This window comes from Somniosus microcephalus, chromosome 12, assembly GCF_052327205.1.
Source record: "Somniosus microcephalus isolate GS21.2 chromosome 12, FLI_Smic_1.0, whole genome shotgun sequence".
NCBI lineage: Eukaryota > Metazoa > Chordata > Chondrichthyes > Squaliformes > Somniosidae > Somniosus > Somniosus microcephalus.
Window position 1 is genome coordinate 106177761 of NC_140998.1, and position 24171 is coordinate 106201931.

Below are 24171 nucleotides of genomic sequence, written 5' to 3' on the forward strand. Positions count from 1 at the left end.
GCATTTGCCATGTTTCTGCCCAATCACCCAACCTGTCCAAATCGTACTGGAGTTTCACGATATCCTCCTCACAGCTTACCCTCCCACCCAGCTTTGTGTCGTCTGCAAATTTGGAGATATTACATCCAATTCCCTCGTCCAGATCATTAATATATATTGTGAACAGCTGGGGTCCTAGGACCGATCCTTGCGGTACCCCACTAGTCACTGCCTGCCACTCGGAAAACGACCCGTTTATTCCAACTCTTTGCTTTCTGTCCGCCAACCAGTTCTCTATCCAAGTCAATACCTTGCCCCCAATCCCATGTGCCTTAATTTTGTACGCTAATCTCTTATGTGGGACCTTATCGAAAGTCTTCTGAAAGTCCAAATACACCACATCCACTGGTTCTCCCTTATCTATTTTACCAGTTACATCCTCAAAAAATTCCAGTACATTAGTCAAGCATGATTTACCTTTTGTAAATCCATGTTGACTTTGTCCGATCCTGTCACTGCTTACCAAGTGCTCTGCTATTACATCTTTTATAATAGATTCTAGCATTTTTCCCACTACCGATGTCAGGCTTACCGGTCTATAATTCCCCGCTTTTTCTCGACCACCTTTTTTGAATAGTGGGGTAACATTAGCTACCCTCCAATCCATGGGTACTGTTCCAGAGTCTATCGAGTTCTAGAAGATGACCAGCAATGCATCTACTATTTCTAGGGCCACTTCCTTAAGTACCCTGGGATGTAGATTATCAGGCCCTGGGGATTTATCGGCCTTCAGTCCCATCAATTTTCCTAACACCATTTCCCTGCAAATACTGATTTCTTTCAGTTCCTCCCTTTCATCAGGCCCTATGTTCCCCGGCATCTCTGGGAGGTTATTTGTGTCCTCCTTTGTGAAGACAGAACCAAAGTATGAATTTAGTTGGTCTGCCATTTCTTTGTTTCCCATTATAAATTCCCCTGATTCTGACTGCAAGGGACCTACGCTTGACTTCACCAATCTTTTTCTCTTCACATTTCTATAAAAGCTTTTACAGTCAGTTTTTATGTTGCCTGCTAGCTTACTCTCATATTCTATTTTCCCTTTCTTAATTAATCCCTTTGTCCTCCTTTGTTGAATCCTAAACTGCTCCCAATCCTCAGGATTATTGCTTTTTCTGGCCAATTTATATGTCCTCTCCTTGGATCTTATGCTATCCCTAATTTCCCTTGTTAGCCACGGTTGAGTCACCTTTTTTGTTTTATTTTTATGCCAAACTGGGATGAACAAATTCTGTAGCTCATCCATTCTGGCTTTGAATGTTTGCCATTGCCTATCCACCGTCAACCCTTTGAGTGCCATTCCCTAATCAATCCTACCCAACTCGCTCCTCAGACCATCGTAGTTTCCTTTATTTAAATTCAGGACCCTAGTCTCTGAGTCAACTACTTCATTCTCCATCTTAATGAAGAATTCGATCATATTATGATCGCTCCGACCCAAGGGGCCTCGTACAACAAGATTGCTAATTAATCCTTTCTCGTTACATAATACCCAGTCTAAGATGGCCTGATCTCTGGTTGGTTCCTCGACATATTGGTCTAGGAAACTATCCCGTAAACACTCCAGGAATTCCTCCTCCACAGTATTGTTACTAATTTGGTTGGCCCAATCTATATGTAGATTAAAGTCACCCATGATGACTGCTGTGCCCTTATTGCACGCTTCTTTAATTTCCCTTTTCATGCCATCCCCAACCTCCGCCTTACTGTTTGGAGGTCTATATACCACTCCCACTAATGTTTTTTTCCCTTAGTATTTCTCAATTCTACCCATACAGATTCCACATCGTGAGAGCTAATATCCTTCATTACAATTGTATTAATCCCTTCTTTAACCAGTAATGCTACCCCACCTCCCTTTCCTTTTTGCCTATCTTTCCTGAATATCGAATACCCCTGGATGTTGAGTTCCCAGTCTTGGCCATCCTTGAGCCACGTTTCCGTAATCCCAACCAAATCATATTCGTTTACCTCTATTTGCGCAGCCAATTCGTCCACCTTATTACAAATGCTCCTCGCATTAAGACACAAAGCCTTCAGGCTTGTTTTTTTAACGCTCTTAGATCTATTAGAATTATTATTTACTGTGGCCACGTTTGATTTAAACCGTTGATTTCTCTGACTGCCACTTTTGTTTTTCTCCTTCCTATCTTTTGCTTTTATCCCTGTTTCCCTTTCCTCTGTCTCCCTGCTCAGGTTCCCAACCCCCTGCCATTTTAGTTTAAACCCCCCCGAACAGTGCTAGCAAACCTCCCCGCAAGGATATTTGTCCCGCTGTGGTTCAGGTGCAACCCGTCCGACTTGTACAAGTCCCACCTTCCCCAGAAGCAGGCCCAGTGATCCAGGAAACTAAAGCCCTCCCTCCTGCACCAACTCTTTAGCCACGCATTCATCTGCTCTATCCTCCTATTCCTATACCCACTAGCACGTGGCACCGGGAGTAATCCAGAGATTACAACCTTTGAGGTCCTGCTCTTTAATCTGCTACCTAGCTCCCTAAATTCTTGCTGCAGGACCTCATCCCTCTTCCTACCCATGTCATTGGTCCCAATGTGAACCACGACCTCTGACTGTTCACCCTCCCCCTTCAGAATGCCCTGCAGCCATTCAGTGACATCCTTGACCCTGGCACCAGGGAGGCAACAAACCATCCTGGAGTCACGTCTACGGCCACAGAAACGCCTATCTGTTCCCCTTACAATAGAATCCCCTACCACTATTGCTCTCCCACTCTTTTTCCTCCCTTCCTGAGCAGCAGAAGCACCCCTGGTGCCGGGAGGTTGGCTGCTGCTGCCTTCCTCTGGTAACTCATCCCCCTCAACAGTATCCAAATTGGTATACCTGTTTGAGAGGGGGATGGCCACAGGGGTCCCCTGCATTACCTGCCTGCCTCTACTGCTCTGCCTGATGATCACCCATTTCCCTTCTGCCTGTGCAGCCCTTACCTGCGGTGTGATCACCTCATCAAACGTGTTATTGAGTTTGACAAATTTTCCTTGTTTACAGTTTCCAAGTCTTGATATAAAAAACTGTAAGCCTCAAAAATGGTACCGAACAAATTTTTTCTGTATATTTCACAGAAATTAAGAGGCAAGTAACTAAAAAATAAATCCATCTCTTTGCCTTCATTTCTAAATATTAACAAAGAAACTACAATCGTAGTTGTTGTTGATCACAGGTGCTCTCTGTCTTTGAGCAGTTGATAACAGATAAGCAATTATTAAAAGTGTAATTTTTTTCCTGAAATGAAAGCTTTAACAATTCAATCTCCATTTTGTTTTAAATATTTTTGGAAAATGCAAAGAAACTTAAATATTCACAGCACGAGGAGACATACTATCATGAATTCATGCTGATATGCAGATTGCATGCTGGGAAATTCAGCAAAATTATCATACTCAGAATTTACAGGTAGTTGGAAGTTCTGTCCAACTATTCAGAGGTAAAAATATCCAGTTGAAGCCAGGGATTTTGATAAAGGCTAAGACCTTGAAGTAAAAACTTCCAGGAAGGCAATAAAAGACACAGAAGATAATTCAGTGGTAAATGCAACTATGCTATTGTAAATTCTGAATTTTTTTAATGTTTTTATTTCAAATATTATTTTAGACAACATAAATTCCTACTACTGAGGATAAATGTCCGATGATTCTTTTACAAAAATCACTTTGATTCAGTTAATTCCTCAAGAAATTGTGATCTGTAACTGCTTAAGGAATGAAATGCCATTCTAAAATGTTTACATAGGCAGTTTCAATGGTAAATGGTAAAATCATTACCAAACATCGTGACAGTAGGGAGTAAGGTTTGTGAATGGCAAGTGCGCACTTATAAAGATTTTTAATAATATATATATAAAAAGTAGGCACTACCTTGAAGCTGAATAGAACATAAACTATTGTTGTGTCATGTTTTTGGCAATGGCTAACTATGTCAAATGCAAGCATTAGAACTGCAGTACAGTACAGTATATATTTGACGTACAAGACTAATTTTCATTCATCTTTACTGAAAATTAAATAACGTAGTCTAATCAATTCTCACTATTTCCCAAAGTTATATGCACTTCCCTCTCACACAATTTTCCTATATTCATGAAGCAACACTCTGCCTTTTGAAACAGCTGCTGGTGCTGCACAACACCTCATCAAAATTTGATTTTGAATCTTGTGGAGATTGGAAAAGAACTATTCTAAGCAAATGTTAATTAAGGCTGCTCTTCATGTTTATGTATGTTTTCAATACATTTTGAATTAGTATTTTGTTTGATGCTTCTCCTAAAAGCACAGTTATCCTACAAACAAATACAATGAAGTTGGCATTAACATGTTGGCACACATTTTCTGCTTTGCGTGTAACACCATTTGCCAATATTTGTAACACCGTGTAACATTATTAAAGGGCATAGGATCATAGTTATAATTTCCTTCTTAAACCATTTGATTTTCTAATCTCAGCTGCACCATCATGGCAAGGCACTGAGTGGTGACCAAGTGTCTTTCAACAGGGAGGAAGGCCACAAAAGAAAAATCAATCTGGTCTGTTCCTGCACACCACCAAGCAACTGGATCCAGGGGGTCTTCTACCTATCCTCTTGGCTGGGGAATGATGTATGCAGGAGAACTGAAAATAAGGAATGAAAATACCCCCTCCTGTACAGCCACCCCCAAAAATGTCTACACTTGTGAAAGAGAAAGACTAAAAATGCACACATTTGTTTTAAGTTACCAAGAAAACACAAAGCATCTGTTCAAATTGCTTTCAGACATTCAGGTAAGGATCACCTTATTTACATTCAAAGCACAGTAATAGTAAAGCAGTGCAACTATTCTAATCTGAACTAATTTTCTTACCTTTCACAGATGTATTAGGTGGGGGTCCCTCCAACCGCAAATTCCAGGGTGGGTCACCTAGGTTCGCAAAGTCCCTCATTTTCAGATAACTAATGGTGAGGCGAATTATTGATGCCTTATCTAACTGGCTTGTGATGGCTGCTGGGAGTGGCAGTAGTTTTGCCAATTCATAGAACTCAAAGTTTTCCTTTCCTCGGCGGGATCGAGCAGCATCTCGAGATTTCTCCTTTCGCAAGGCTTGTAAACTAAGAGAAGAAAACAAACCAAGTTCAGTGCAACAGAAGTAAAATTTAAAAATGTAACAGCACTGAGATGGTTAAAAATGTTTGTTTATGGTCCAAACAAAAATAACAATTTAAAAGTTTGTAGAGTATCATAACGCAGATTATCGAATCTTTTTTTTTTACTGAGGACTGTTCTCTGAATCTAGATTATATCCAAGTAGAATTTCTAGAAAAAAATCACCTTTCCAAATGAAATGAGATGCAAAAGGTGTGCATATTTTAACAGATGTAAAGGCTAAATGTGTTGCTGCTTCTACAAAATATGGCACAAAAGGGGGAGGACATGCGTTTGTGCCCATAATTCCAGATGCAGCAATTTACTAATCCCAGCTATGTCTCTTGGGACGCACTTGGTTGGAACTTTGTCCTTTGCCACAGGAAAAGACAGAGAAATTGAACTAGCTTCTCTACAATATTTTCAATCACACAAATATACCAACAGTGCTCTCACATACTGTGTATGGATTAAACAAAATCAGCCTTCAGTCCAATATCTTCAAATTATGTCAGATTAAGGCGTGTGTAATATTATTTATGTTTTCAATGGTATATCAAAATGGCACCATAAAGGTAAATGTTAACAGAAATAAATAACATTTTTAAACAATTGCAACAGACATCAGTCACTGGTATTTACCAGTTTTGCACATTATTAAAAATGTGCTATTTATACAAAGTTCCACATTTAAGAGAGTTCCACTTAAAATGTTTTATTATTTTTGATTCACATCAAAGTGGCAAACTCCTGTTGTAGATTGTTCCAACAATACATCAGCAAAATGCACCAATAGATGGTCTGATATGCAAACAATATATGTTATCAGTTATAATGCATGTTGGAAAGCAAAGTGTGACACAAAGGCAAAATGTCATTTGTTCCAGAAACTCAAGTTGAATTAGTTTGAAAGATTAGAATTCTGAGTTATGAAATGATTTTTGACCTTCATTCTGTCCATGGAGTTAAACATTTTGGCACTATAAATAGTTGCACTAGTTATTTTGTTGTTGTTCATCTCTAAGAGACCATTCCAGTGACTTCAAACTAAGAAAAGTGTCATGCTGTGCAAGCAATAAGTTACAACACTGTCAAGGTGAAACAACTTCTGCATTTAACACTCTGGATTTCTATTTACCAGTTCAACCAATCATTCTACAATTGAACTTCTGAGAACAAAAAATTATCAATTAAAGTGGCTGGAACCCCTGCAAATTATCATTTAAGAACAGAGTAATTGCTTTCATCAAGGGAAGAATAGCTCGCCAGAACACATACGTCACTTTAGATTAGTGTTCTCTCTCCTGAAGCCATGGATGACACAACTGATATAAGACTAAATGCCAAGACCAATCAATTGCTTTTGTGGCTCTGCCCTGAGTTGCAGTAAAATAGTCAATTTTCTAGGATCTACTCTTCATTATTCTAAATGTTATCTCCTTGGTAACATAATTCCATTTTTCATAAATTCCGTCTTAAGAGTATTGTCCCAACAATAGATGTTTTAGAAAAAAAATGCTGTCAGCTTAACACAAGGATTAAATGTAATCAGTTGACAGGAGAGTCTAGCCCTAGTCCTGAATCCATGGCTCTCTCTAGCTTCACGCTTATATCTCTCATGCCCTCTCCTAGCTCATCTCATCCTCGAGACCAACCTGCTGCGCCCTTAACCCCATTCCCACTAAACTCCTAACCACCCAACTTCTCTTCTTGGGCTCCTTGCACGAAGATATTGTAAATAGTTCCCTTTCCTCAGGCACTGTCCCCCTCCCTTTCAAACCGGCCATCATTACCACCGCACCCATCCCCCTCCCCCCACACCCTGTCCTTGTAAACTACTGTCCCATCTCCAGTTTCCCTTTCCTCTCCAAAATCCTTGAATGCACTGTCACTTCCCAAATGCGTACCTATCTTTCCCAAAACTCCATGTTTGAATCTCTCCAATCAGGTTTCAGCCCCTGCCACAGGACCAAAACAGTCGTAACCAAAGTGACAAATGACATCTTCTGTGAGTGTGACCATGATGCATCCCCTCTCCTTGTCCCCTCTGCAGTTTTTGTCCTGATTGACCACATCCTCCTCCTACAATACCTCTCCTGTGTTGTCCAGGTCAGTGGGACTACCCTCGCTTACTTCCACTCTTACCTAATCCAATCATAACCAGAGTATCTCCAGAAATAGCTTTTCATCCTGCCCTCAAATCTCTAACTCTGCAGTCCCTCAATGATCTACCCTTAGCCCTCGCTTCTTTCTGATTTACATGCTGTCCCTTAACAACTGCCTCCACCACCTCTCCCAACTCCTCTACTGCTTCTGTGCTGTCAGACTGCTTGTCATGGATGAGGCATAATTTCCTCATTAAACATTGGCAAGGCTAAAGCTTGGTAAGACACCCGCCACAAACTCCGCTCCATAGCCACTGATTATATCCCCCTCCCTGACCACTCTCAGGCTGAACCGGACTGTTTGGAACCTTGGCATCCTCTTCGATCTCGTGTGTATTTCCCGACTCTATATCCTCTCTATCACAAAGACCACCTACTTCCACTCCCACCCCTTCCTCAGCCCATCTGCTGCTGAAACTCTAATCCATGCGTCTGTCACCTCCATACTCGACTATTCTAATTCTAACCTGGCCAGCCTCCTATCTTCCATCCCCTGTAAACTCTCTGCTCCATGAATCCTATCCTGCATCAACTCCCGCTTATCCATCACCCCGTCCTTGCTGACCTACATTGGTGCCTGGTCCCCCAACACTTCAAAATTAAAATGATCATCCTTGTATTTAAATTAATTTATGGCCCTGTCCCTGCCTATCTCTGAAACACGAGGATGAGAGTGATAAATTTGATGTATTGCAGGAACGAGAGCCCATACAGGTCAGCAAGGACATGAGTGATAAGCAGGCAGGACCTGGCATAGGATAAATGTGGCCAGCAGAATTTTGGATAAGCTGAAGTTTAGAGGCTGGAGGATGGGAGGCCAGCAGAAGAGCATTGAAGTTTGGAGGTGACAAAGGTATGGATGAGGCTTTCAATGACAAATGAGCTGCCACAGGTGCGGAGGCAGGCAATGTTATGGGATCATAAGCTCAGCTCCGGTTGTAATAGAACACCGAGATTGCAAACAATCTGCTTCAGTGGAGCTGGACGGAATCGGTGGCGAGGGTAAGGAGTCTGTGGCGAGAGTTGAAGGCAATGGCTTCAATCTTCCCAATGTTCAATTGGAGCTCATCACGATTGGATATCAGACATGCAGTCTGACGACAGAGACAGTTGAGTGATTGAGAGAGGAGCTGGAGATTTAGAACTGGATATCGTCACTATACATGTGGAAGCTGACCCCCATGTCTGCAGATGATGTTACCAAAGGGTAGCATGTAGTTGGGGGAGTCCGGAGGTCATGGTGCGGAGCGGGAAGAGAAACCATGCAAATGCTGCAGAGAGATCGAGGAGCCTAACAAAGTCTGTAGAGAGGTCGAGAAGGGATAATGCATCATGGTCACAATCACAGTGGATATAAATTTTGTTTTTGGTTAGGGCTGTTTCGGTACTGTGGCAGGGATAGAAACCTGACTCGAGAGATTCAAACAGAGATGGTGTGGGAAAGATGGGCACAGACTTGGGAGGTGACAAGACGTTCAAGAATCTTGGAGAGGAAACAAAGGTTTGAGATGAGATGGTAGTTTTCAAGGACAGAGAGGTCGAGGGTTGTTTTTTTGAAGAAAGGAGTGACAACATCCATTTTAAAAGGGAAGGGGACAGTACCTAAGGAGAGGGAACCATTTACAATGTCAGTTAGCATAGGGGCCAGAAGGGAAGTTGGTTGGTCAGCAGTTTAGTGACAATAGGACCACGTGAATAGGTGTTCACATGTACTGGATCAGCTTGCTGAGAACACGAGGGAGATAGGTGAGAAACTAGAGATGTGGTCTTAGGGCTATGGCAGGGGAAGCTGTGAAGGTTTGGCTTGGTGGGTAATGGGAAAAGGGTTAGCAGCAAAGGCAACGGAACAGATGGTCTCAATCTTAGTGACAAGGAAGTCCATGAGCTCCTCGTACTTGTTGTGGGAGGTGAGGGTGGAGGGGGCAGGAGAGAGGAGTTTAAGAAGATAGTTGGTAGTAGGGAAAAGATGCCGAGAGTTATCTTTGCTCTCCAAGATGATCCGAATTAAAAATGGTAAGTGAGCAATATTCCATAGGCATTGCGTTTATAATCAATGCTGAGAGGATCATATTATGTGACCTAATGTTACTGTGGCAGTCTTACTCTAATTAGCTTTAACTCCCCCAACATCCAACTGTTAGAAATTAGGGGTACCTAGGTACCTAAAATATATATGGCTATGCGAATGCAATTGTGACGCGAATAATACTGTGTTTAAATGATTGTATTAGAGCTCGAGACAAGTAAAGGGTTACTATATAAGTTGCGTTTTACAGGAACTGCTGAAGTTTCGGTTTCCTGGAAACTTGTATTAGAGCTTGAGACAAAGTGTCTTCAGACTAGTTAGATTAGATGATGCATAACATTCCACACAGGGGCCACCACATATGGCCTTGCCTCCCAGGCTAGCTGTCTGCTGTTTGTAAGTTAGGATTTTAACTTTGTTTAATGTATCTTTAATTTGGCCAACTAAGGCGCAACCTAAGTTTCTTCCATTATTGCTAATAACCATATTATAATGCTAAGGTAGGAATTGGAGTTCGTTTAACAGAACTGCCTGCGAAAATATGTAAAAGTGAATTAGTACAAAGGATATAGAAGGAATTTATGGGAGTTAAGTTATCATGAATTGTCTGTTAGATTAAGGTGGCTGGTTGAGTAAGACAGCTCTAGCTTGGGACTTTGATTAAATAGCCCATGGCTGTGCCTGGTACACGTACTGGCTGTACCAGGGAGGACAGGACGGACGAGAAAAGAGGAATTCAGATGGATTGGCCTTTAAAATGTATAAACAAGACATGTGAGGGGGAAGCATAGGACAGACGTCTTCATCTGTAAGTTTAGACAAAGAACTTGATATGCCATTGGGCACCTTGTTTTAAGGGGAACCTCTATAGGTTAAATGGTCCTGTCCATATTCTACCCCAGGTCCACCCCAAAAAAGAGAATAAAAGGAAGGCCTAAAGAGCCTTTAGTTCAAACAGTGGAGCGGAGAGCTCCTGAGGGTGAATCCATGCTGACCTAAGTCTAACACTCTTGGGCAGTTCAGGAAAAGGGAGGAATAAGGAGAGTTGTTCATGCACGCCAGCCGTCTGTCCGATCAGGTCTGGTCCAGCTACTTGTCACGGTCGTATGTTTTTGCTGTTTAACTGGTGTGTTATATTCCGTCCTAAACTCCAATTAAACACAATATACCCACAATACTGGTTTGCACTCGATCCTGATTATTTGAAAGACCAGAGATAAGTTAATCTCAACACAATTGGCTGGATTTTCATTCAGAAGTCGGGAAGGAGGCGGGACTACAACTTTCGGGTTTTAGTCCCGCCTCCATCGAGATGCGGCCAATCCACGTGATTTTCCCTTGATTGACCTAGTTGAGCCCGCCCAGCAGGCTCAGCAGGCCAATTAAGGGCCACCTGGCAACAGGTGACGTCACAGACTGAAATTTCATGTGTCAAGACGTGTTGACAGATGAAATATCAGTGTTTCACAGCTGTTTGAAGCTGTCAAACACTGACAGTCTTACTTCTAACCTGAGTCCTTCTACGCAGACTCAGTTAGAAATCTCGCCAGCATTGAAAGCTGAAGGCTGTCACTTTTGACAGATCGCAGCCATTCAGCTTTCTGTGCCAGCTGAATGATGGACTCCCGAAGCCTAGAGGAAGAAAGGCTGTAAAGGTAAGTACAGGTAATTTAAACTTCTTTACACACTTTAGACACACCAAACACACTTACCTTTGCACTCATGCACCCATCACTCACCTGAACACCGATATCTCGACCCCCCCAAGTCCTTCAACCCGACGGCTCGCCTCCTCTAACCTGGCGTGGTTTGGAGCCATCGGGAATCCCACACGACACCCTTCAAAATAGGGATTAGGCTAAAAACTGCCCGTTAACTACCTGTTAACAGGCAGTTAATTGGCACTAATCCCTTCCCACCTCGGGTCGGCGGGTCCCAGTGCGGGGCGGGTACCCGTCTCCTTTGAAGCTTACGTGGAGGCGGGTTTTGGGCGGGATGGTGTCGGGACCCCCGAATTCGGGATTTTTGCCCCCCTGCACGCCTAAAAGCCCGCCTCACGACACACTGAAAATCGACCCCAATGTGTAGGGGGAAGTTTCCGCTACTTTTGCACCTGGGCAGAATCAGTCGAACCAGCACAAAAAATTGGGGAATCTAAAATGCGGGTGAGTTACGCTCATGTTTTCCGTGATCATTTACACTAGTTCAAGATTCAATTTGCCCAAATCAGGCCCCCGCCCACATAACAGTCCATGCCCCCAGGTCAAAATTGTGAGATTGCGCTGGTTCTGGAAGGGGCTTCAAATTGCACTCATTTTCTTAGTTGCACAGGCAATAGTAGGCACATTTTAAAAAGTTATTTTGCATCAAAAAATACTTAATTTACGAAGAAACTGAATAGTGTACACCAATGAAACTATTAAATGGTTCAGTATAGTTCTTTAAGTCACTTTCAGTGATTTTAAATCAGGTTACTCAGGTTATTTTTGGTGAGAAACCCATTTTCAGCTGTATTAATAAAACTGCACCAGGTTACCACTCTTAAATACATCAAGGAATACTTTTTAATGGAAAGAAAAAAAAGAAATAATGATGTTCTATTATACTGCCCGACTGTGCTGGTTGGTGGAATATTTTACGTTTGTGATTATGCAAATAAAGTTTAGCGAAAACTTGAAACATAATCTAACCAGTGCAATTTCAAGCGCATTTTGGGCACAATTCCCCGATTGCACCCAAGGTGGAAACTCTACCTTCCATGTAATCTTTACAAGGCATACGAACTAGATTATAAACTGCGCATCAACCTCAGTCCATCAGTATTTACTAAATGAAAGAAGAGCAGTAAAATCTTAATATCCCTTCCTTCTCATAACATTTTCCCTTTAAACAGTGATGCAGCACAACTGACAGATAAAGGGGAACCTGTGGATGTAGTATATTTAGATTTCCAAAAGGCATTTGATAAGGTGCCACATAAAAGATTATTACACAAGATTAGGGCTCATGGGGTTTGGGGGTAATATAGTAGCATGGATAGAGGATTGGTTAATGGACAGAAAACAGAGAGCAGGGATAAACAGATCTTTTTCAGGTTGGCAGGATGTAACTAGTGGGGTGCCGCAAGGATCAATGTTGGGGCCTCAGCTATTTACAATCTATATTAATGACCTAGATGAAGGGACCAACTGTAATGTATCCAAGTTTGCTGATGATACAAAGCTAGGTGGGACAGTAAGCTGTGAGGAGAACACAAACTGTCTGCAAAGGGATATAGATAGACTAAGTGACTGGGCAGTAAGGTGACAGATGGAGTATAATGTAGGGAAATGTGAGGTTATTCACTTTGGTAGGAAGAATAGAAAAACAGATAATTTTTTAAATGGTGAGAAACTTTCAAATGTTGGTGCTTAGAGAGATTTGGGTGTCCTCGTGCAAGAAACACAGAAAGCTAGCATGCAGGTACAGCAAGCAATAAGGGAGGCAAATGGCATGTTGGCCTTTATTGCAAGGGGTTGGAGTATAAGAGTAAGGAAGTCTTGCTACAATTGTACAGGGCCTTGGTGAGACCACACCTGGAGTAATGTGCACAGTTTTGGTCTCCTTATCTAAAGGAAGGATATACTTGGAGGCGGTGCAATGAAGGTTCACTAAATTGATTCCTGGGATGAGAGGGTTGTCCTATGATGAGAGATTGTGTAGATTGGGCCTATACTCTCTGGAGTTTAGAAGAATGAGAGGTGATCTCATTGAAACATACAAGATTCTGAAGGGGACTGACAGGGTAGCTGCTGAGAGGTTGTTTCCCCTGGCTGGAGTATCTAGAACTAGGAGGCATATTCTCCGGATAAGGGGTAGGCCATTTAAGACCGAGATAAGGAGGAATTTCTTCACGCAGAAGATTGTGAATCTTTGGAATTCTCTGCCCCAGAGGGCTGTGAATGCTGAGTCTTTGAGTATATTCAAGGCTGAGATAGATAGATTTTTGGATTCTAGGGGAATCAAGGGATATGGAGATCGGGCGGGAAAGTGGAGTTGAGGTCGATGATCAGCCATGATCTTATTGAATAGTGCAGCAGGCTCGAGGGGCCGTATAGCTACTCCTGCTCTTACTTCTTATGTTCTTATGTTGAGCCCAACATGGCTGTTAATATATGTAGTCTTTTGCTTGCTGATCAGTATTCTATCAAGTGGATAGAGCCTTTCAACTAGAAACAACTGACCTGAGATATGGCCAGCAATGGAGGAGGGCTGGATCTACACACCAAATCTCCAACTAATCAAATATGGCCATAGAGTCCAATCTCCCCCTTCCCCCCAGGCAGCAACAATCACATCCTTGAACTCAAACACACCCTTTCCCCACTGAGCAGTAATTTCAAGTCTACTGTTCGCTCTCCTGGAGGTGGTGGAAATGGCGGAGGATGATCCACCTCCAACGTGATCCCACCACCAAACGCATCTTCCCCTCACCTCCCCTTTCAGCATTCTGAAGGGACTGCTCCCTCCACAACACCATGATCCACTCCTCAATCACCCCCAACAGCCCCTCCCCTCCGCACCTTCCCGTGCAAGCGCAGGAAATGCAACACCTGCCCTTCCCTTCCCACTGTCCACGGCCCTAAACACCCCTTCCAGGTGAAACAGCAATTTACTTGTACTTTTTGCAATTTAATATACTGTATTTGCTGCTCACGATGCGGTCTCCTCTACATTGGGGAGATCAAATGCAGATTGGGTGACCGCTTTGCAGAACACCTCTGTTCAGTTTGTAAGGGTGACCCTGAGCTTCCAGTCGCTTGTCACTTTAATTTTCCGCTCCACTCCCACTCTGACCTCGGCCTCTTACACTGTTCCAATGAAGCTCAACGTAAGCTCGAGGGGCAGCACCTCATCTTTCGATTAGGCATTTTACAGCCTTCTGGACTCAACATTGAGTTCAACAATTTCAGACTATAACCCCTGCCCCCATTTTTTCAGGCGGCAGCTGTTGATGATTCTGCCATCCCCATTTGCAATTTAATCTCTCCTGCTTTCCACCCTAGCACAGACCGTCCCTTTAGTTCCTTCCTCCCCTTCACCCCACTTTTCCTGCCTCTGCACCTGCTTAAAACCTGTTACATCCCTTACTTTTACCAGTTCTGACGAAGTGTCACAGACCTGAAACGTTAACTCTGTTTCTCTCTCCACGGATGCTGCCTGGCCTGCTGAGTGTTTCCAGCATTTTCTGTTGTTATTTTGGAGGAAAATACCTCTTGTAATAGTATAAAATTTGCTGATATCAAGCTATGTGACCAGGTGACAAATATATGGGATATAAAAAGCATTTAAAAATATCTAGCTCAATTAAACAGATGTGCTTAACAGTGGCAGATGGATTTCCATGTGCATAAGTGCAATGCAATGCATATTGAAAGAGAAAAAAGCAAACACACATATATATGACATCTGCACATAGTGAAGGTGCATTCATTAGCAAAGGAGGAAAAAAAATGGTTTGTGATCATTAACCAAGTTTCCAGACAATGTTAAACTTGATTAAGCTAATCAAGTACTAGGATGCATTTGGGAATCATTTGAAAACAAGTTGTTCCAACTTTGGACAGATCACTGGTGAGGCCACATTTGGAATACAGCATGCAATTTTGGGCATCATATCTTCAAAAAGATGTTGATGAAATGGAGAGCACCCAGTGAAAAATTTACAGCACTTTACATATCTTAATTAAAGTATAAATAAACTATCAAACAAGCATACATTATATCTGTAATGTATTAAAAGTCTTGTGTTAGTGTCACATTTACTTCCTATAACGCATTCCCCATTACACTTTATTGGTAAGACCCCTATTGTTATAATAAAGCTGATCCTCTGACCCACCGTAAGTATGGCCATGGGTAATGCACTTGTATTTTAACATTTCTATTCATACCATGGATAGAAACATTAAATATGTGTATTTTAAATATTCAAAAATGGTATTGAAAAATGAATGTGACTTGCTCAGAAATGGATAATAAGTGGTACCTATTAATCTTGTTTGGCATTATCTGTAAATCCACTGATGACAGTATAGTAGAGAGCTCTTTTCTGTTTAAAATAATGATGCATTCTAGATTTCCTAAAAGAAATGCAAGTAATTCTGTAGAAATTATATGGTTGGGGGTATGCTAATGATTTAATTATTACAGCACATGGTATACAATCACTCTTGTATGCAAGTTACCCCTTGTTGTATGATTCCACTTAAACAAAATAACCATAATAAGCAGGATGAAATACTCAGCAGTAATTTACACAAAAACTTCTCTGGCACAAGTCACATCAGTAAATAATTTCCATAGAAGTCAATTTTCAAGACTGAAATCACGTGTAAAGGTCAGCAAAACCTTAACTGCTGGTTGTGCCCTGAAAAATGTTACTGATTTTTCTTAGAAACATTTATGGCCACCAAAAAAAAATCAGCTCATGAATCGTTTCATGGCTATGAAGCCATACTATTTTTTCAACAGTTGATTTTAATTGTTGTTTAGTTTATTCAACCACTATTTCTACTTTAAAGAGTCTACTGCTGTGATGTTAATTAATACTAGTAGATTCCCCATTACGGTGCTCAGGTAATTCAGAGAACAGGCTATGTTATGATTTTAAGGTGTTTATACCATTTAGGGGATAACATCAAGGCCAGTGCTTTAAGAATTGAATTCCATTACTCTGCCTTTTATTCTGTGAAAACTGTGAATGTGTGGCCTTTATTTATATTTCTGTGGTGGGTCCTTTGATCTGGCATCAGTGTAGAGAGGAGGAACCTGAAGTTTGGCAGCACTGTGGAAAGTGATCCTGAGGTTTGTTTCAATGAATGGTGCAATGAGGCGTGCACGGCTCATTGCTGGATTCCTGAGGGGAGAAATTCACTATTGCCCCATTTGGGGTGTTGATTTTTAAAAGTTTGAAAAGTTAGCACCAGGCGCTAATGATTTCAAACTTTTGAAAAATTCGCTGTTTGCGCTCCAAGAAGGAAGTGGAGCATTTGATTTAGTGCTCCACTTCCTTCTCGGAGTGTAATCAGCAGCAGGCGGAGCAGAGACTTCAGCAGCGCTGCACACTGGGCCGTGCAGCGCTGCTGCGTTCAAAGGCTCCTTCCCTCCCTTAAAGGGGAGGGCCATCGCTGCAGGCTCTGCAATATAAAAAGTACCTACCTAGACCACCAAGGCAGCCGTGATCCTGCGCGGTCAGCCCATCACTCAAGCAGAGTGCCGGGCTGATCGATCGCGGGCAGGAACTTGCGAAAAAACCTGGAACAACAAAGGTAAGATCTTATTTACTTACCTTGGCCACCTCACCTTTAATCATCGCCCCCAAAGCAGTCGGCCGCCCGATGCACGCCTCCTGCAGCTGTCATGTTTTCGACCGGCGCTGCTGCAGAGGGCGAAAGTCAATTTCGGGTCTGGGGCGCTACCGGGGTGATGCACACACCGATGACTTCACGATAGCCGGGCGGAGGAGATTGGTGCGCAATGCTGCAGCGCCACCGCAAAACTCCTGCCGAATATGGCGGGAGTTAATGTCAGCGCTGGTTGCAAAGCCACTTGCACCCCGTTAGCACCCCCTGGGAGGCACAAAGGCTCCCAATTTTGCCCCTCATGGTGTTTGTTAACAGTGTGGGAATGGGAAGGGCATGGGCCTCACAGCTTTGGTTGCTGGGCGAGGAACGGGGGGTGGGGGGTTGGGTGGTGGAATTCTCACTTGGAGAAGCATGGGTTAATAAGGGACAGCCAGCACAGATTTATTACAGGCAAGTCAAGTCTGACTAACCTGATTGAGTTATTTGATGAAGTAACAGAGAGGGTTAATGAAGATAGTGCAGATGTTGTATATATGGACTTTCAAAAAGCATTTGATAACGTACCACATAATAAACTTGTTCAGAAAATAGAAGCACATGGTTTTAAAGGGACAATGGTAACTTGTGTACGTAATTCGATAATGGATAGGAGGCAGAGAGCAGTGGTGAACAGATGTTTTTCTAACTGGAGAGAAGTATGCAGTGGGGACCCCCAGGGGTCGGTATTAGAACCATTGCTTTTCTTGTTATATATAAATGACATGGACTTGGGTATAGGGCGTTCAGTTTCGAAGTTTGAGGATAATACAAAACTTGGCAACATAGTAAATAGTAAGCAGGATAATAGTAGACTTCAGAAGGGCATAGACAGACTGGTGAAATGGGCAGACACATGGCAGATGCAATTTAATGCAGCTAAGTGTGAAGTGATGCACTTTGGGAGAAACAACATGGAGAGGCAGTTATAATCTGAATGGTACTATTTTGAGGGGGTACAAGAGCAAAAGGACCTGGGATGCATATTTACAAATCTTTGAAGGGGGCAGGGCAAGTTGATAAGGTGGTTAAGAAAGTGTATGGGATATCTGGCTTTGTAAATAGGGGCATTGAATACAAAAACAAGAAAGTCATGCTTTACAAATCACTGGTTAGGCCTCAGCTGGAGTATTGTGTACAATTCTGGGTATCACAATTTAGGAAGAATGTCAAGGCCTTGGAGAGGGTACAGAGTAGGTTACCAGGATTATACCAGGGTTGAGGGACTTCAGTTATGTGGAGAGATTGGAGACGCTGAGATTGTTCTCCTTAGAGCAGAGAAGGTTAAGGACAGAAATAACAACAGAAAATGCTGGAAATACTTAGCAGGCCAGGCAGCATCCGTGGAGAGAGAAACAGAGTTAACGTTTCAGGTCTGGGACCTTTCATCAGAATTGGAAAAAGCTGGAGATGTAACAGATATTAAGCAGGTGCAGAGACGGGGGGGGGCGGTTAGGAGGGGAGGAAGGAATAGAAAGAACACCCTTGTTGTGTATGTACCTTTAAGAGAAGAACTGATTTTATACTGCAATACCAGCAGTGACCACCCCTGTATAAAAGGCCCTAGCAGGCTTCTGTACTTCAGTCTGACGTTACCAGTACCCTCTGTTCAGTAAAATACCTGTTTAATTGTTCTCCCGCAGTCCGTGTATTATTGAGGCGCGGACTTTACAACCCTGTGCTTTTGTAAGAGGCAGGAAAGATAAAATGTTGCAAATGGGAATGGCAAAAATCATACTGCATGAAAAATGGGGGCAGGGATAATTATCTGAAATTGTTAAACTCAATGTTGAGTCCGGCAGGCTGCAAAGTGCCCAATCGAAAGACGAGGTGCTGTTCCTCAAGCTTACACTGAGCTTCATTGCAGCAATGCAATAGCCCGAGGACAGGGAGATCAGAGTGGGAGTGAAGCGGTGAATTAAAGTGACAGGCGACCGGAAGCTCAGGGTCACCCTTATGGACTGAACGGAGGTGTTCCGCAAAGCGGTCACCCAATCTGCGTTTGGTCTCCCCAATGTAGAGGAGACCGCATCGTGAGAAGCGAATACAGTGTATTAAATTGCAAGAAGTACACGTAAATCGCTGTTTCACCTGGAAGGGGTGTTTGGGGCCCTGGACAGTGGGAAGGGAGGAGGTAAAAGGGCATGTGTTGCACCTCCTGCACTTGCACGGGAAGGTGCCAGGTGAAGGAGAAGGGCTGTTGGGGGTGATTGAGGAGTGGACCAGAGTGTCGCGGAGGGAGCGGTCCCTTCGGAATGCTGAAAGGGGAGGTGAGGGGAAGATGTGTTTGGTGGTGGGATCACGTTGGAGGTAGCGGAAATGGCGGAGGATGATCCGTTGAATGTGGAGGCTGGTGGGGTGAAAGGTGAGGACAAGGGGAACCCTATCGTGATTCCGGGAGGGAGGGGCAGGGGTGAGGGCAGAAGTGCGGGAAATAGAACGGACACGGTCAAGGGCCGTGTCAACCACGGTAGAGGGGAATCCTCGGTTGAGGAAAAAGGAAGACATGTCGGGAGCACTAGTATGGAAGGTGGCATCGTCAGAACAGACGCGGCGGAGACGGAGAAACTGGGAGAATGGAATAAAGTCCTTACAGGAAGCGGGGTGGGAGGAAGTGTAGTCCAGGTAGCTGTGGGAGTCGGTGGGCTTGCAGTGGATGTTTGTTGAAAGCCGATCGCCAGAAATGGAGACGGAGAAGTCAAGGAAGGGAAGGGAAGAGTCGGAGAGGGACCATGTGAAGGTGAGGGAAGGGTGGAAATTGGAAGTAAAGTGAATGAACTTATCTAGTTCAGGGCGAGAGCAGGAAACGGCACCAATACAGTCATCGATGTACCGGAAAAAGAGGTGAGGGAGGGGACCTGAGTAGGACTGGAAGAAAGAATGTTCCACATATCCCATGAACAGGCAGGCATAGCTAGGGCCCATGTGGGTTCCCATAGCAACACCTTTAATTTGGAGGAAGTGAGTGGAGTCAAAGGAGAAGTTGTTCAATGTGAGAACAAGTTCAGCCAGGCGGAGGAGGGTGGTGGTGGATGGGGACTGGTTGGGCCTCTGTTCAAGGAAGAAACGGAGCGCCCGAAGGCCGTCCTGGTGGGGGATGGAGGTGTAGAGGGATTGGACGTCCATGGTGAAAAGGAGACGGTTGGGGCCAGGAAACTGGAAGCTGTTAAAGTGACGGAGGGCGTCAGAAGAGTTGCGAATGTAGGTGGGAAGAGACTGGACAAGGGGAGAAAAAATAGAGTTGAGATAGGAAGAGATAAGTTCCGTGGGGCAAGAACAGGCTGAAACGATGGGTCTACCAGGGCAGTCCTGTTTGTGGATCTTGGAAAGGAGGTAGAAGCGGGCTGTGCGGGTTTGGGGGACTATGAGGTTGGCGGCCATGGAGGGAAGATCTCCAGAGGAGATGAGGTCAGTGACACACTTGGAAACAATGGCTTGATGTTTGCTAGTGGGGTCATGGTCCAGGCGGAGGTAGGAGGAGGTGTTGGAGAGTTGGCGTTCAGCTTCCGCACGGTAGAGGTCGGTTCGCCAAACAACAACAGCACCACCCTTATCAGCAGGTTTAACGATAATGTTAGAGTTGGATCGGAGAGAATGGAGTGCGGAGGGATTTGATTTAGCAAGTAGAGAGAAACTGTTTCGTCTAGCAAGTGGGTCGGTAACCAGAGGTCACAGGTTTAAAATAATTGGCAAAAGAGCTGAGAGGAAATTAGAAGAGATTTCTTCACACAAAGGGTTGTTAAGATCTGGAATAGATTACCTGAAAGTGTGGTGGAATCAGATTCCATAGTAACTTTCAAAAGGCAATTGGACATGTACTTTAAGAGAACTAATTTGCAGGGTTATGGGGGGAAAAGCTGGGTAGTGGGACTAAATTGGATAGTTCTTTCAAAGAGCTGGCACAGGCACTACGGGTCGAATGGCCTCCTTCTGTGCTGTAAGATTCTATAATAAACAATCATTCAAATTTGTCAATAGGTACAATTAAAATGTATATTTAGCTCTAGATTTCATTTACACAGAATGAAAACTGCCAACCACTTCTAATGAAGCAATTACTAGGTAGTTGAACAAATGTCTTTCGCATTTAAAGTGAAAAACAAATCAAAACTTCAGCCAAATATCAGAAAAACTATTTTTGAAACAATTTGATGTTGACAAATTTTGAAATAATACAACTAAGAGCCTTTCTATTATACTCTGCTGGTAGAACATCAAACCATTTTTTGTAAAATGACTGCTTTCAATCTGTTCAAACCATATAGTTTGTCAACCACGGTCAAGTTTCTAGATGATCTTACAGATGAATGAATTGAGTTTGTGACAGCTGATGTGTAAATGCTGATAGCTTCTGTTATTATAGTACAAATAAAACAAGTAACAATACAGCAACAGCAGTTAACGTTTGATAACAAAGGAAATATATAACTCTTCTTTCAATAAACACAAATGAAAACTCTAAGCTCTTGTAGTTGCAGTGTTAACAAAGGTAGTTATTTATAACTCGTATCTTTTGAATGGAAAAGCAAAACAAGCACTATAATTAGTGGAATCAAAAAATGATATTTTAGTGCGCACTTATACTACAGCTGAGATTGGAACCTGTGCTATGTGAAGCTCAATCAGCAAGCCTGAGTTATACTACTGACTGCCTCGTACCGAGTCTGTAACAATCTGCATGCATGCATGGCTGGGTGCACAGAGATCCATCCTCTGGTTGGCTATTTTTTGTTGTTACAAGAACATGGGCAAGAATAGCCACTTTCTCCCAGTTAAAAACATTGAAAATTAAATTTAGATTATCCATCCAATCACTTTTAAAATCAACTGCAGTTATATCGTATCTGGTGCAGAATTGAAACCTAGTGGGACTGATTTCACAACTCTTGCTTTAGGGCTCGGGAGTCAGTTCCCAAATTTTGCCATGTTTTCTGCAACTAAGTATCCCCGAAACCACTATGCATCAATGCAAAGGTGATAGCAAAACTATGCTTAAGGAAGACCACAGGCAGCAAGTGGTTGCAGATGGATTTGGATCTGCTTGGAGACCTGTCACCAGTGGTGTCCTGCAGGGATCAGCGTTGGGACCATTACTAGTTTTATTAATGATCTTAATGTAGGTGTTGGGGGAACAATCTACAAGTTTGCAGATGATACCAAGTTATATGCCAGAGTCAGGACTGCAGACGATGCTCAACTACAACAGGCAGATCTAGATGTGCTGGGGGATTGGGCTTATGACTGGCAAGTGATGTTTAACTTTGAAAAGTGCAGTGTTGTGCATGTGGGCAGGGTGAATGCTCAACATACGTACACCCTTCAAGGAAAAGTATTAAAGCTGGTGGAAAAAGAAAGAGATCTGGGCATTTCAGTGCATAAAGCTTCATGGTCAATTACTATAAGACAAAGCATATTATTTTGTCCTTGTGCAAGACCTTGGTTAGGTCTCAGTTAGACTACTATGTCCAATTTTGATCTCCTCACATGGTGGGTGATATTGAGGCTTTGGTAGGTTGCAGAGTGCCACTAGATTAATTTCTACTTTAAAGCATCTTACTTACCAAGATAAGCTAAAAGAGGTGGAACTGTAAAATTTAGAGAAGTGAGACTATGGGTGATTTGATTGAGGTTCATAAAATGATAAAGGGAATATATTGTGTTTGTGTACACAGCATGTTTCACCTAAATAGGTTAGGGAGGAGTTGGGGTCACAACGCCAAGTTATGTAAGGCCAGAACTAGATTAGATGTTAGAAGATGGTTCTTTTCACAGAATCACAGAATCCTCACAGTGCAGATAGAGGCTATTTCGGCCCATCGAGCCTGCACCGACACATATCCCACCTTATCCCCGTAACCCCACGTATTTAATCCCCCTAACACTAAGGGTCAATTTATCATGGCCAATCAACCTAACCCGCACATAGTGTACCTATCGAACGGACTGCCGGCTTGTGCAATGAACACTGATTCACTAAACTCCTTCAAGCAACAGCTGCATCTGTTTCTGGCTGGGGCGGAGATCACCTTATGTAAAAGGTACTTGCTGCACAGAATTATTAGGGCCAGAGTGATCTCTTAGACTAGTTTTGATCACCCCAAGGGGTTATAGAGGAATTTTACAGTTTTTTCCCCTAATTGATCTTGCTTTTCATTAGGTACTAGCTGGAGTGCCCGGCGGTGCCGAGGGTTTTTTGAGGGCATGTTGTTATGAAAAAAGTAGAAATAATTTTTATATATATATAAATGAGTTTGTCTGTCGGTCTGTCTGTGCGGAAAGGAGAGAGAGAGAGAAAGAGGGAAAGAGAGAGAGACTGGGGGGGGCAGAGAGGCCCGGGGATCGAGAGAGAGACTGGGGGGAGAAGAGAGAGACTGGGGGGGGAGAGAGAGACTGGGGGGAGAGAGAGACTGGGGGGAGAGAGAGACTGGGGGGGAAGGGAGAGAGAGACTGGGGGGTAGAGAGAGAGAGACTTGGGGGGAGAAGAGAGAGACTGGGGGGAGAGAGAGAGAGAGAGACTGGGGGGGAGAGAGAGAGACTGGGGGGAAGGGAGAGAGAGACTGGGGGGAAGAGAGAGACTGGGGGAAGGGAGAGAGAGACTGGGGGGAAGAGAGAGACTGGGGGGAGAGAGAGACTGGGGGGAGAGAGAGACTGGGGGGAGAGAGAGACTGGGGGGGAGAGAGAGAGACTGGGGGGGAGAGAGAGAGAGAGAGACTGCGAGTGAAGAAGGGCGGCCACCATTTTGTGAGGTCGGCGGGAAGTTCCCTCACCCTCTCTCTCTCCCTCCCCCTCCCTCTCCCTCCCTCCCTCCCCTCTCCCTCCGACTCACCATGGTACCAGAACGGAGCATATCCAACACCGGGAGTCCGGGTGCCCATCGCTCCGAAGCGAGCCCGGGGTTCCTGACGGTGAACGCGGTGGGCCTTTGGACCCGGTTGGCCGGGCGGCAGACGAACGCCTTTCGCTGCGGACTCCCGTGTCCAATTGCGGTCGGGGACGGCTCGTTGGAAAGCCCCGGTTTTGCCGGTCCTGCACTCACGGCAAGAGAGAGAGGGGGAAGGAGAGAGAGAGAGTGAAGGAGAGAGAGAGAGAGGGAAGAAGAGAGGGAAGAGGAGAGAGAGAGAGACATTTTTTGAGCTTCAGGCCTGGCCAGTCTGTAATGGCCGCCACTCACCTGAATAACGGCAGTTTGAAGGATTAGGCCCCGCCCACAAATGCCATGAAACGCCCCCCGTGACGCAGCGCGCGGATTGGTCAACCATCACGTCACTCAACGCTAATGAGCGGTAGGATTGGTCAACACCTGAATAACGGCAGTTTGAAGGATTAGACCCCGCCCACAAACGCCATGAAACGCCCCCCGTGACACAGCGCGCGGATTGGTCAACCTTCACGTCACTCAATGCTAATGAGCGGATTTCCCCCGTATGATT

General features: G+C 43.8%; 1 protein-coding gene across 3 annotated transcripts in view; it reads right to left on the minus strand.

Annotated features, from left to right (window-relative positions):
* npas3 (neuronal PAS domain protein 3) overlaps window positions 1–24171 on the minus strand; it is a 1485068-nt gene that overhangs the window by 998147 nt on the left and 462750 nt on the right. For all 3 annotated transcript variants that reach the window (XM_086003382.1, XM_086003381.1, XM_086003383.1), the window contains exon 3: window positions 4890–5134. In XM_086003382.1, coding sequence (XP_085859508.1) covers window positions 4890–5134 — 245 coding nt within the window. The remainder of the gene's footprint in view (window positions 1–4889; window positions 5135–24171) is intronic.